Source organism: Mustela nigripes, chromosome 2 (assembly GCF_022355385.1).
Source record: "Mustela nigripes isolate SB6536 chromosome 2, MUSNIG.SB6536, whole genome shotgun sequence".
NCBI lineage: Eukaryota > Metazoa > Chordata > Mammalia > Carnivora > Mustelidae > Mustela > Mustela nigripes.
Window position 1 is genome coordinate 122,940,856 of NC_081558.1, and position 16,045 is coordinate 122,956,900.

Genomic DNA, 16,045 nt, shown 5'->3' on the forward strand with positions numbered 1-16,045 from the left:
TATTCAATGGAATACTATGCAACCATCAAAAGAAATGAAATCTTGCCATTTGCAATGATGTTGATGGAACTAGAGGGTATTATGCTGAGCGAAGTAAGTCAATCAGAAAGACAATTATCATATGATCTCCCTGATATGAGGAATTTGAGAGGCAGAGTGGGTGGTTTGGGGGGTAGGGAAGGATAAAATGAAACAAGATGGGATCGGGAGGGAGATAAACCATAAGAGACTCTTAATCTCACAAAGCAAGTTGAGGGTTGCTGGGGGTTGGTGGTGGTAGGGATAAGGTGGTTAGGTTATGGACATTGGGGAGGGTATGTGCTTGGTGAGTGCTGTGAAATTTGTAAGCCCGACAATTCACAGACTTGTACCCTGGAGCAAATAATACATTATATGTTAATAAAAATAATTAATAAAAAAAAAGATTGATCATTTTCATTCTTTTCCTGGCCTTCAATCTTGTAGAAGTACAGAATACTTCAGTTGTTAGAAGATCAGGCATTTATTCTTCACTTTCTCTCAGTGTTTGTGGAAAAAGCCCTTAATATTATTAAGTCTAAAGGTCTGCTTCCTCCTGCCATGTAAGATCTGAATGTCCTCATGGAGGTTATTCCTTGACTACTTTCTGAATGGCCCACCCATTCATCCCACCAAAAGTTTGCCTGAGAAAGGAGGCTTATCTGCTCCATCACATCAGAGAGGAATACAAGAAGAAATGACAAAATATGCACACAATGTGTGCCTTGTTTACACCCTGATTTGTTTAAGATTTTATGTGAGTTCAGGAGGTTTGGCTATTTGACACTTGAAAAAAGTATTGGTTTCATTTTGAAGATCAAGTTTATCAAGAAGGTCTAGAGTTTTAATGACAATATACCAACAAATAAAACTACACAATTTTTATTTGTTTTGTTTTGTACTGATTTGGGTTTTATAAAGAGCTAATGCCATTCACAAATCTTTTTTTTCTGAATAATTGTCTATTTAGGTATTTCTGGGTCCTATAGGATCAGATTGATAGAAGAGGGGAGATTCTGATGCTGCCCCAAGCTGCTGCCATGTTCAAACTACAGTGCCTTTTTTTTTTTTTAACAGATTTTATTTTATTTATTTGAGAGCAAGAGAGCAGGAGCTTAGGGGAGGAGCAGAGGGAGAAAGAGGGAGAAGCAGAATCCCCACCGAGCAGGAAGCCAAATGCAGACTTGATCCCAGGGTCCTGACCTAAGCTGAGGTAGATGCTTAACTGACTGAGCCACCCAGGTGCCCCTCTACAGTGCTTTCTTAAATTATATTTCAAGATCTTTTTACACCGTCCTTGACATTTGTGAGGGTCAGACTCAGGAATAGTTACTAGATCAGTATTAAGTGTTTTGTCTCTTTTATTATCAATCAGGTAATCTTTATAAAATATCCGAACTTAACATTAACTAAGGTCATCCACAAATAGTCTTTCCTTTTTTTCCTCAAAATAATTGAGAAAAGAGTTTTATGATATATACTCTGGGAATCCTTTTAAGAACATGAATAAAATTTGACTATTTTCTAAAACATAATTTGAGAGGAAAGACCCTTATGTATTATGTATATATAATTGTTACAAGAAAGGGATAATAGCTTATATACCTAAAGAGTTCTTAAATTAATAAGAGATTAGCATGTCAATGGAAATAGACAAGGAATAAAAAACAGGTATTTACACAGAACTAAACCTAACCAAAATTCAATTTTAAAAGATCTATCTAATGCAAATTAAAGTGTAAAGGCAGTAAGTTTTGTCTGGCCATTAGTTTTAGATTCAATAAACATTTATTGACCAAATAAATGAGGCAACATTTTTCACCTATGAAATTGGAAAAGACTTTTAAATGATATGAATTCTCACAATTGACAGGATATCCAAGCAAAAGATAATATTATCAGGTAACTACCAATTCAAACTATGATATTAAACATCTAGATTCTAGATTTTATTTTCTCTTACAGCTTTTGGATAAAATACATTTTAGAACAGAATACAGCCATTCTCAAATGCATTTCACTTTAAAAAATAATTGGCAATAATGTTAATGTGAATGGCAAGCCAATCTCAATTTAATCTATAAAAGAAAAATTAGTTTAAACTATATAATTTAAATAATGTTTAGAAAAAATTAAACGGTGTTTAGAAGACAAAAAAATGTATATTAAGGTATATATAAATAGGTATGAATTCCAAATATTATTGTCCCCAGTGAGAAAATTTTCTCCAATATATGTCAGATGGAGATAGAAAAGAGCAAAAAAGTAGGTATTCTAAATAAGGTCATTTAACAGAAAGCAGGGTTTCATCTTCCCATCAGCCTTAATCAAGGAACAGTAGAAAACACGGAGGGAAAAAGTGCTGATGTACCCTTGTCATATTATTGAGACTTCTTAATGTTTGGGGTTCTCCTAAAAAATTAATTATTTTCTTCATCTACAGTTTATCTATGGTGCCCAGAAACCACTGACTTCCTGGAATTTTTATTAAGAATTCTACATTCTTGCCATGTTTTTCAGATACCGTGGCCTCTGCCAATAAATTCTAATAAATTTTCACTTCTATTCTTTCAATAACATCTTAGAGAATATGATTCAGACTCAAATTAATCACCGATCATGTTAATGGTTCCTAGGAGTTTACTTCCGATACCCCTTATTATATTAAATCAAACTTGATAGTGTGCTAGATCATTGCTCAGCTGGGTTTTCATAAAAGCACTGGTATTTAATGTGATTTATACCTGGTTTTCTGTTAATATCTTTGCTTATTGTATGCTTTATTTTTTAAAACAGACATTCTTAGCAAATGGTACCCCCTTAAAATATATCATGCTTTTAAAATATTTTATAGGAACCATTTTACTGTAAAATGTGTTACTTATTTTATATGATAGTCCAATAACAGTGAACAGCAACAATTTATTTAATTTACAATCAAAATATTAATATTTAACTTATAGTTTGGAAAAAATATTCATACATGTACATGTTTTGCTAATATAAAAGCTAAATTACTTGGCAAGATTATTAGGAAATTTAAGGTATTATTTTTTTTTTAAGCTTTGCAGCAAAGGGGCAGCTCTGGGAAAACCATTTGAAGCATCTGCTGAAGATATATCAAGTGTGGCAAGTTTCATCGAGACAAAGCTTGTTACCTGCTATCTACGCATGAGGAAACCTGACCTTGCCCTGAATCATGCACACAGGTAAAATGAAGTATTAGTAACTGCAAGTAAATACTGTTCATGCAAGCAGAGGGCACTATGTGAGCTTGTACAATCAACTTCCATTTCATTTAAATTTAAAGGCAAAACAAAAAAAAATTTCTTTACTACTTGATTTATGTTAACCTAGACAATCATAGAGAGCACAAAGGGCATCTCAAAACCCATGGAAGGAACAGACACATAAACAGCTACTCATAATGCAGGGTAAAATAAAAAGGCAGAGAACTGAAGTAGCAAATTATTACAGCAAGAGAGGGGAGAGTGAATAAGGTAAGGGATGAGAAGGATTTCCAAAAATGCACAAGATATGGAGAATAGCAGAAGGAAATTTGGACTGTCAACCATAAGCAGAGACTTAATGTTCATGGCTTATTTGGTAATAGGATAGCTGATTCAAAGGATGCTATGTAAGGGTAGGTGTGAAAGTTGTCCAAAGGTGCAAGACACTTATTGTGCTTATGGATTTCTTTTTCATATTTCTATCCATCTTCAGAAGTATCATTATGTTATCTTGTGGGTTCCTAGAATCCCCAAGCTTACCCAGGCCTCTTTTTCTTCCATAAACATATACCTCTCATATGTCCTATTTCCTAAAGACCTTGCTCTTACCATGGATAATATTCAGCTGAATCTATAGCAAAAATAAACTGATTATGTTATGCTTTTCAAATAAGTTTTCCTTAGAATTATAATACCTCCTCCCCTTTCTGCCTAACTTTGGACAATTTACCTAGAACTTTTGGTTTTGTCTATTCTCTGATCTCAGATATCTGTGCTTCTTTTGGATGCAAATAAGAAACTAATATCAGCATGAAAACATAATGTTTGCCTTGTTAATAACAGCTATCAGTTATACTAAGACCCATCCTGTGAATGGGAGATCTGCAAACATGACAAACATCATTTACAGCTCCACATTCATGAGGACGTAAAAGATCTACCCAAGATTCTTCACAAGGAGACCTTGAGTTTGTAGGTTTAAGCTTTCCATTAAGGATACACAAACAAAATCACTTTGAAATTCGTAAGATAACCTTCTTGAAAGAAGTTTTTCTCCTCTTTGTTTTTATTATGTTATATTAGTCACTATACAGTACATCATTAGTTTTTGATGTAGTTTCCATGATTCATTGTTTGCATATAACACCCAGTGCTCCATGCAATACGTGCCCTCCTTAATACCCATCACCATGCTCACCCATCCCCCCACACCCTTCCCCTCTAAACCCCTCAGTTTCTTTTCTGGAGTCCATAGTCTGTCATGGTTTATATCCTCCTCTGATTCTCCCCCACTTCATTTTCCCCTTCCTTTCCCTAATGTCCTCCATGCTATTCCTTATGTTCCACAAATAAGTGAGACCATATGATAACTCTCGTTCTCTGCCTGGCCTATTTCACTTAGCATCATCTCCTCCAGTTCCATCCATGTTGATGCAAATGTTAGGTATTCATCCTTTCTGATGGCTGAGGGTCTCTCTCTCCACAGATCACATCATATTTGATGTGGAAAACCCAAAAGACTCCACCCCCAAATTACTAGAACTCATACAGCAATTCAGTAATGTAGTAGGATACAAAATAAATACATAGAAATCAGTTGCTTTCCTATACATTAACAATGTAACTGTAGAAAGAGAAATTAAGGAATCAGTTATATTTACAATAGCACCAAAAACCATTAGGTACCTTGGAATAAACCTAACAAAAGAGGTAAATGATCTATACTCAAGGAACTACAGAACACTCATAAAAGAAATTGAAGAAGACACAAAAAGATGGAAAAGCATTCCATGCTCATGGATTGGAAGAATAAACCTTGTTAAAATGTCTGTGCTGCCCAGAGCAATCTATACCTTTAATGCCATCCCGATCAAAATTCCACTGACATTTTTCAAAGTGCTGGAACAAACAGTCCTAAAATCTGTATGGAACCAGAAAAGACCCCAAATCACCAAGAAAATGTTGAAAGAGAAAAAGCTGGGGGAATCACGTTGCCTGATTTCAAGCTATAAAAGCTGTAATTACCAAGACAGCATGGTACTGGCACAAAGACAGACACACAGATCAATGGATCAGAATAGAGAGCTCAGATATGGACCTCCAACTCTATGGTCAACTAATCTTCAACAAATTAGGAAAAAATATCCTGGAAATAGGACAGTCTCTTCAATAAATGGTGCCGGGAAAATTAGACAGTTAATATACAGAAGAATGAAATTCAACAATTCTCTTCCACCATAAACAAAGATAAACTTTAAATGGATGAAAGACCTTAATGTGAGACAGGAATCCATCCAGCAGTAACCTCTTCGACATGGGCCTCAGCAATTTCTTTCAAGACATGTCTCCGAAGACAAGGGAAACAAAAGTGAAAATGAACTTTAGGGACTTCATCAAGATAAAAGCTTCTGCAAAACAAAGGAAACAGTCAGCAAAGCCAAAGTCAAACCAGGGAGAAGATATTTGCAAATGACACTACAGATAATGGGCTGTCATCCAAGATATATAAAGAACTTCTCAAACTCAACACCCAAAAAACAAATAATCAAGTCAAAAAATGGGCAGAAGACATGAACAGACACTTCTCCAAAGAAGACATACAAATGGCTAACAGACACGTGAAAAAATGTTCAACATCATTAGCCATTGGGGAAATTCAAATCAAAAGTTTTCCTGCTAAATAAACTACACAACCGAAAGGCAGAGTCTCTTTGACACACACACACACACACACACACACACACACACACACACACAAAATCATAATCATCCCTATACTTTTTGGAAACATTTTATGTGGATATAGTTTTGAAACCTGATATCAGGACATACAGTCTGTCAAACAATTTGTTCTGTTTCCACTTGAAAGAACCAATATTGGAAATGTAACATATATTTCCATATGTCAGAATGTTGGAATATCTGGGCTACTTACGTGACTTGTGGTCACAAAGGGAAAAATATTTGAAATTGGAACTGACCCAGAAAATTTATAGGCATATGTAAACAATAAGTTGAGATGCACTGGAAGTAGTTATTTATCACCTTCTCCATGATTTTTGCTGTACATAAAAAGGGTCACCAACATGGCCTACATATTAAGGAAAATACCTCCTGGATATCAGAATGGTTTGATGGATTTTTAAATCATATTTAATAATTAAAAAATTCCAAATGAAATGTTCATGTCAAAACTTAATTCAGTATTATAAAAATAAGTAATGAACATTAGTAAAAAATTCCATTGCAATCCAAATATAAGGAAAAATAAAATGCTACAGGTCAATAGGTTCATGATTTAGATTTAGCAACTTTTGTTTCAAAACTAAGAGCACTTTTTCAATATTTGAAAACTGCTGAGAAGAGGACATACAATGGTGAATAGTAAAATGATCTTAAATATTACACTTGGATTAAGTTTCATCTTTTCTTTTTCTATTGTAAAATAACTTTTGCTTCTGTTTCTAAGTTGAACATTAAGTAAGAAATGCAAATCAATAGAGGTTAAACAGTCAATTCATACAATTAATAATGCACTAAGTAAAATAAATCATTTTCTTGGGCTTGTCATCCTGCAGAACTGTGGAAGTCAGTGCATAGGATTCTAATATTAAAGTGTTTTCAAAGATCTTGGATTTTAAAACAGAGTCTGATATATAATCAATAAATATATTTCTCAAAATAAATTAATCAGAATTCTCAATCTATAAATAGCGTACAACCATTAGTTATACAGCAAATGCAGAATTTTGCTTTTGTATTATTACCACTTTGTGATGCTTGCTACTAATCATGAATCAAAATTAAAATATTCCCTTTTTGCATTTATTTGCATTTGCTAAGCATTCTTTCTTTAATTTTATGTAAATGTGAGGTCTGCTGCATATCTTTAGGAGATTTGTTAGCACAAAAATTAGCTTAAAAATCATCTGTAGTTTTGCTTCTGATAAAAATAAGTGCATATTGTTATGTCATGTACAAGACTACAAGAACCATAACTTCATGGTTCTAAGTTCAACAAAGATACATTTTGAAATTAATCAGATGCATATTGCTACTTAAAATATGATAAATGAGATAAAGGCTCTAGAAACACTTATTAACAATTGTTTTTCCTAATAACATGTCCAAAGTGGTTGATATGCATATCATGCTTTGTTTTGCCTTTTTTTTTTTTTCTTTTTTACTTCAACCAAAAGCTATGCCTAGATTCACCAAACACATCAACTCTTACCTCATCAGACTAGTGCCATTGTTTATCAGGAAATTTTTTTTTTAAGATTTTATTTATATATTTGATAGGTAGAGATTACAAGTAGGCAGAGAGGCAGGCAGAGAGAGAGAGAGAGGTGGAAGCAGGCTCCCTGTTGAGCAGAGAGCCCGATGCAGGGCTTGATCCCAGGAGCCTGGGATCATAACCTGAGCTGAAGGCAGAGGCTTAACCCACTAAGCCACCCAGGCGCCCCAATCAGGAAATGTTTTGAATATTCCTAAGATTGATTTCTAATTACTGCTATCTTATCAAGAATAGAAATTGTGCTATAACTTTTTCTATCTTGTATTTATATTTTGATATATATAATTGTAAAGATTTTAATAGTGTATATAACTTTTTTTTGCATGTTTCTCATCTGTAGATTCTTGTTTTTCTTGCAGCATTTTGATGACACAAAGTAGAAGGCAAAGTAACAAATATGTAGAAAAGATCCCATTTTCAAAATTGTTTTGTAATGGTGGCATCTTCATTTTTTCATTCATTCAACAAATATTTATTGAATGCCTACCTAAACCCTATGCTGTGCAGTGGAGAAGCAGTTGTAAACAGGAAATATATTTATACACATTAGGAGAAATGTCAAATTGTAAAAAAACAAATAAATATAAATAAATACATGAGAAAAAAGAATGTGATAAATGCTATGAAGGAAATAAATATAATTTCATGTTACAGAGGCAATATAGTATATTGAATCAGAGCAGAGTCTGGAATCTATCTAGGCTTCAAATCTGACTCCCCCACTCATTAGTTAGCCTGAGTTTAATTCTCTTTAATATCGGGTTATAATTATAGTACCTACTTCACAAATATTATTTCACAAGGTTTTGTGAAAATTAAATCTAAACCCATGAATTTTTAATTCCACCTATGACAGAGTTACTGGCATTGGACCTATCTTTCTACTGTAAACAAATAAAACTGGACAATATATATGAGGCAACTCTTTTCAGGAATTGGACAGTGGTCATGGCAGGACCGTGATCCTCGAGAGAAGGGAAATACATATGGTGTGCCCCACAATTTTATCAGTTTTTGCTAGGAAAATAATTTCCTATCATATTTCAGGGAGATAGATATCAAGTTAAACTGCAAACTCACTGACCTGAGGAGGCAGAGATTAAATACTACGCTGAAAATAAGCTGTAATTTATAGGGTAAGTGACCACAAAAAAGGTAGCTATGTGAGGGGATGGAACCAGAAATCTGCATGAGGATTTATTATAGGTTCTTAGCCAATGTGAGGAGTGAGACTCCATGTAGCAGAGATTGCGTGCTGCAGGCATAATAGCTAAATGAAAAAAGAGACACCCTGCAGTGATGGGACATGTTGGAGTGACAGTGTGAAAAGACCTCACTGAGTACCTCAGGCATTCAGTTGAGACCTCAGAAAGACTATGCTTTAAGAATAAGGACCATGACCTCTAGAAAGGGCCACACATTAGGATTAAGCCAAAAGTGATCTGCCCTAATGAAGACTAGAGCCAAGCATGACAGGTACAAGAGTATAAAGAGTATACACTATTTAACTGCTTGGTGAGGAAAACAAACAATAACAACAACAAAGTCAAGAAGTTTACAGGGATGATGTCATAATCCCAATTCCTTACAACGTTTCAACTGAAATGTCTGGCATAAAATTAAAAGTTAATATACATGCAGAGAAATAGGCATGTAAGACTCATACTTAAGAAAATATACAAGTCATAGAAACAGAGTCCAAGGTGCCTCATATGTTGGAATTGGTAGAGAAAAATTTTCAAGAAGCCATTACCTATTTTTGGGCCAAGGCCCTTGAGATAAAGATTATAATAATGACTGAAGAGATGAGACTCTCAACAGAAAAATAGAAACTAAGAACCAAATGGAGATTTTGGCATACATTAATAAAATACCTGACATTTTGAAATGTACTGATTGATCTTAGCATTAGTTTGGATACTGCTAAAGACTGAAGATGAATTTACAGAAATTACCTAGTATGAAGAATGGAAAGAAGAGAGATTTTAAAAAATTAACCATTGCTTCAGTGACCTGTTCTCAGGGACAGTAGCAGGAAATCTAGCATACATGTAATTGAAGTTTCAAAAGGAAAAGAAAGAGAGAATAGGACGTCAAAATATTTACTGAAAATTTTCCAAATTTGATTAAAAAATGGGGATATCCAGTCAGCCCCAACTAGGGTAAAATAAAAAGAACTACATCTAGGAACATCATAATCAAACTCTTGAAAACCCAACATGGAGAGAAATATTAAGGGAGTCAAAGGAAAATAGTACATTACATAAAAGGGAACAATGATATAAGTAACAGGTGACTTTTAATCAGAAATAAAGGAGGTTGATGTGCCCGAGTAGAACAGTTGATTACGTGTCTGCCTTCACTCAGGTCACAATCCCAGGGTCCTGGAATCAAACCCTGGTTGGTCTCTTTGTTCACTGGGAAGCCTGCTTCTCACTTCCCCTCTGGCCCTCCCCTTGCTTATGTTCTCTCTCTCTCTCTATCTCCATCTCTATCTCTCAAATAAATAAATGAAATCTTTTTTTAAAAAATATTTTAAAAAAAGAAAAATAATGGAGGCCAAAATACAGTGGGATAACTTTAAACTGATGAAAGATAAATTATAAAAAGATTACATATATTGATGTGAATTATGATTATTTTATTATTTAATTTATTTATTATTTTATGTGAATTATTATTATTGATGACAATAACACAAGTCCTGTGGGAGAGAGCACAAATGGAATTTTACTACTAATATTTTTACATGAGATAGTACAATATTAACTCTAAATAGTCTGTGTTAAATTAAGGTTGCACATTATAATGCCTAGAGTAAACCTTAAAAGATAGAAAAGTACAGCTAGAAAGCCAATAGTGAACTTAAAATTATATACTGAAGATATACTTAACCAAAAATAAGTCAGGAAGGTGAAAGAAACAAAAAATGAATGAAACACTGGAAGATAATTGCAAGATGTTAGAGTTGAACCAAACTATAGTTACATTAAATGTACATTGACTAAACATTCCAATTAAAAGGCAGATATTGCCAATCTGGATTAAATACCAACATTCAAATATATGTTACTTACAAAAAGATATAGAGAATAAAAGGGAGAAAAATGATGTACTATATAGTAAACATAAAAACTTGTTTTTGTGTCAGGCTTGGGTATGTTAATATCAGAACAAGGCAGAACATAAGGAGTATTACCAGAGATAAAAAATAAAACTCAATAAAATTCTGAAAATGTGAAATCTGATACAGTTTGTTCCCTAACCACAGTGGAATATGGTTAAAAGAATTAAATTAGAAATGATTAATAGTCAGATGTCTAGAAAATCTCTCCAAATACTTGGAAATTAAACATTTAAATGACCCATGGGTCAAAATTTAAGAAAATAAAATAACCCCCCCAAATAAAAAGAAAGAAAGGAAAGAAAAGAAACAAAAAACACCAAAGGCATGATTTGAATCTCTGCCTTATCACTTACTAGCTTTGACTTTGATGAGAAATTTAACTTCTCTTTCCATCAGTTTTATAATCTTTTTTTTTATCTTTATAGCACATAAACTGCTTAAAGTCCTCCCTGAATGCAAAATATATCAGATTTGTATTTTATTTCAATTCTACCATGAATAACAAATGCAGATTATTTCCCATGGTATTTATTAATACCAATAAACTCTACATATGCATCGATGAGACTGTTACTTTTTTTTTTTTTTTAATTTTTTATTTTTATAAACATATATTTTAAGATACCTTTTTGAACCCATCAGAAACTCAGTAGACAATTTTGAAACGTCTAGGAAAATATAACTTTTAAGGTGTCATATCCACAACTTTGGGAATAATTAAAATGTTCAGTGGTGATATAAGCTTAAAGCATTACAGATACTTGGAGACAGAGGAAGATCATGGAGTGGGAGGACCCTAGGCTTGTCTTCTCACATCAACACAACTAGATAATTACCAATCATCCTAAATACCCCAGAAATTGACCTGAAGACTGATAGAACAAACTCTATAACTAAAGGAAGAAAAACAGTCACATCAAAGAAGGTAGGATATGCAGAGACATTGTTTAAGGGAGAAACAAATCATGGGTGCTGTGGTGGTGGAGGGGGGCATGATCACAGAGAACGGCAAAAGCGAGAGGAGTACACAGGAACACAGTAGTAGAATGTTTCCCCAAATCCATAGTTTAGAAAATGAAAGGGACCAAATTTCATAAGCTCTTATAACCAGTGGGGATTAAAGCCTGGAGTTTGAAGGTCAGCAGGTATGATTGGGATATAGCCTGGAAGGAAGTGCCCTGCTCTTGGAGAGAAAGCAGGCAAATAACCCAAGGACAGACAACATGGAAATTAGCAATCTGTAGAATGCCTGGAGCATAGAGAAAGGGGTGGGAGGAGGCAGTAGATTTTCTACTCTTCTTGGAGCAAGTCCCTGAGAGGCAGAACTCCAGAAACACCTTTCTGGGAACAAAGGAGCTCCCTGTCACTATTTTCTCACACCCCCACCCCCCAGCATAAACACAGAGTTGGCATTCATTGCCCAACTTGCTTACACCAATCCCCCCAACAGCCCTCCTCACTCTGGCCATTCTGCCATTCTCATTCAAGCTTCCCTCAATCCCAATGCAGCAGGACCTTCCCAGGAAGACCAACACAAACCACTCATGTCACGTGACCAGAGAGTTCTACAAGACCTCAGTTCTGGTGGAGGTGGTATCAAGTCCATTTCAGAAGCAAACCGGAGCACACCTAGTTAAAATTCATCACATTCAAGCCAAGGACCAAACCCTGCCCACAAAAGACAGGGAGAACCTCTGCAGATGACTTTTTTTTTTTTTTTGCCTTTATTTTTATTTTATTTTTTTAAATTTATTTTTTATTTATTTTCAGCATAACAGTATTCATTATTTTTTCACCACATCCAGTGCTCCATGCAATCCGTGCCCTCTATAATACCCACCACCTGGCACCCCAACCTCCCAACCCCCACCACTTCAAACCCCTCAGATTGTTTTTCAGAGTCCATAGTATCTCATGGTTCACCTCCCCTTCCAATTTCCCCAATTCCCTTCTCCTCTCTAACTCCCCATGTCCTCCATGCTATTTGTTATGCTCCACAAATAAGTGAAACCATAGGATAATTGACTCTCTCTGCTTGACTTATTTCACTCAGCATTATCTCTCCCAGTCCCATCCATGTTGCTACAAAAGTTGGGTATCCATCCTTTCTGATGGAGGCATAATACTCCATAGTGTATATGGACCACATTTTCCTTATCCATTCGTCTGTTGAAGGGCATCTTGGTTCTTTCCACAGTTTGGCGACTGTGGCCATTGAAGCTATAAACATTGGGGTACAGATGGCCCTTCTTTTCACTACATCTGTATCTTTGGGGTAAATAGCCAGGAGTGCAATTGCAGGGTCATAGGGAAGTTCTATTTTTAATTTCTTGAGGAATCTCCACACTGTTCTCCAAAGAGGCTGCACCAACTTGCATTCCCACCAACAGTGGAAGAGGGTTCCCCTTTCTCCACATCCCCTCCAACCCATGTTGTTTCCTGTCTTGCTAATTTTGGCCATTCTAAGTGATGTAAGGTGATATCTCAATGTGGTTTTAATTTGAATCTCCCTGATAGCTAGTGATGATGAACATTTTTTCATGTGTCTGATAGCCTTTTGTATGTCTTCATTGGAGAAGTGTCTGTTCATATCGTCTGCCCATTTTTTGATATGATTTTCTGTTTTGTGTGTGTTGAGTTTGAGGAGTTCATTATAGATCCTGGATAGCAGATGACTATCTTAAAGGATAAAGCAGCCAAAATACAACAGAGCATATGCAGCACACACTGAAGCACCAGGCCCTGGACACAGCATAATGCCCTTCTTCATATGGCTATTATTTTCAAGAGCAGGACACATAACTGGCTTTTCTAACACAGAGAAGAAAGCAGAAACTTAGACAAAATTCCAAGATGGAGGAATTCATCCCAAATGAAAGAATAAGGCCATAGCCAGAGATCTAAGCAAAAGACATATGAGTAACACGCCTGATTGAGAATTCAAAGCAATAATTATAAAGATACTCACTGGGCTTGAGAGAAAAAATAGAAGACATCAATGAGACCCTTACCACAGAGATTAAAAAAAAAAGTTAAAAAAAGAATCAGAGATGAAGAATGCAATAAATGAGATTGGAAACAGGCTTGATGCGAAGTACAGCTGGCTAGAAGAAGCAGGGGAATGAATTAGTGACCTAGGAGACAAAATAATTGAAAATAATGAAGCTGAACAAAAAAGAAAAGAGTTATGAAACACTAGAATAGATTTAGGGAACTCAGTGATTCCATCAAACATAATAACATTTGTATTATAGGAATCCCAGAAGAAGAGAGAAAAGAGAGAAGAAAATTTATTTCAAGAAATAATAGCAGAAAACGTCCTTAATCTGGGGAAGGAAACAAACATCCCGGTCCAGGAGACACAAAGAACTCCCACCAAAATCAAAAAAAGCAAGCCAACACCAAGACATATTATAATTAAATTTTCAAAGTATGGTGATAAAGGAAATATCTTAAAAGTGGCAAGACAAAAGAAGTCCTTAACTTACAAGGCAAAACCGATAAGGCTAGCTGGATATTTCTCAACAGAAATTTGACAAGCCAGAAGAGAGTGCCATGATATATTCAAAATAATGAATGGGAAAAACCTGCAGCCAAGAATACTCTATCCAGCAAAGCTATCATTCAGAATAGAGGAGAGAAAGAGTTTCTTAGACAAGCAAAAATTAAAGGAGTTCATGACCACTGAACCAGCCCTGCAAGAAGTAATAAAGGTGAATCTTTGAGTACAACAGAGAGACCAAAAGTGAAGGAGACAAGAAAGGATTAGAGAAATCTCCAGAAACAATGACAAAACAGGTAATGAGATGGCTCTAAATACATATCCATCAATAATTACTTTGAATGTAAATAGACTAAATGATCTGATCAAAAGACATTAGTGTCAGAATGGATTAAAAAAACAAGACCCATCTATATGCTGCATACAAGAGACTCATGTAAGATCTAAAGACACCTGTAGATTGAAAGTGAGGGGATGGAGAATTATTTATCACACAAACGGATGTCAAAAGAAAGCCAGAGTAGTAATATTTATATCAAACAAACTTGACTTTAAAACAAAGAATGTAACAACAGACAAACAAGAGCACTATATCATAATAAAGGAGATAATCTAACAGGAAGCTATAACAATTATAAATGTTTATGCACCCAATATAGAAGCACCCAAATAAATAAGCAATTTAAAAAAATAAACTGATTGATTATAATAATACAATAGCAGAAGAATTTAACATTACATTAATGGACAGATCATCTAAACAGAAAATAAACAAGGAAATTGGCTTTGAATGACACTGAACCAGATGGACATAACAGATATGTTTAGAACATTGCATCCTAAAACAGCAGTATATACATTCTTTTTTTTTTTTCTTCAGTGTTCCAATATACATTCTTTTTGAGTGTACATGGGATATTCTCAAGGACAGATCACATATTAGGTGACAAATCAGGCCTCAACAATTACAAAAAGATTGAAATCATACCATGCACCTTTTCTGACTACAATACTATGAAACTAGAAGCCAACAACAAGAAAAAATTTTGAAAGACCACAAAAACAGGGAAGTTAAATAACATGCCACCAAACATGGTCAACCAGGAAATCAAAGAAGAAATTAAAAAATAAATACACGGAAACAAATAAAAATGAAACACAACAGTCCAAACAAAACCTTTGGGAGGCAGCAAAAGTGGTCCTAAGGGGGATGTACATGGCAATACAAGCCTACCTTAAGAAACAAGAAGACTCTCAAATAAACAAACTAACCTTATACCTAAAGGACAACAAAAGAAGCCTAGAGCCAACAGAAGAAAGGAAATGATAAAGATTAGAGCAGAAATAAATGATACAAAAACTAAAAAATAAAGCAAAACCAATAGAACACATCAGTAATACCAGGAGCTGGTCCTTTGAAAAATTCAATAATATTGATAAATCTCTAGCTAGACTTATCAAAAAAAAAAGAAAAAAGACCCAGATAAGTAAAATCACAAAAGAGAGGGGAGAAATAACAACCAACACCACAGAAATACAAAGAAAATTATGAAAACATATATGTCAACAAATTGGACTACCTAGGATAAATTCCTAGAAACTCTAATATAAACTACCAAAACCGAAACAGGAAGAAATAGAAAAACTGAACAGACCAATAATCAAAAAAGAAATTGAATCAGTAACCAAAAAAATTCCCAACAAACAAAAACAGGGCCAGATGGCTTCACAGGCAAATTCTATCAAAGGTCGAAAGAAGAGATTACATCTATTCTTCTCAAACTATTCCAAAATTAGGAAAGGAAAGAGAACCTCCAAATTTATTCTATGAGGTCAGCATTACCTTGATATCAAAATCAGATAAAGACTCC

The 16,045-nt window shown here is 34.6% G+C and overlaps 1 protein-coding gene across 1 annotated transcript in view; it reads left to right on the forward strand.

Moving 5' to 3' along the window:
- Positions 1-16,045, forward strand: part of SPATA16 (spermatogenesis associated 16) — a 222,489-nt gene that overhangs the window by 52,009 nt on the left and 154,435 nt on the right. Inside the window, exon 2 of the mRNA XM_059388053.1 lies at positions 3,082-3,227. Coding sequence (XP_059244036.1) covers positions 3,082-3,227 — 146 coding nt within the window. The remainder of the gene's footprint in view (positions 1-3,081; positions 3,228-16,045) is intronic.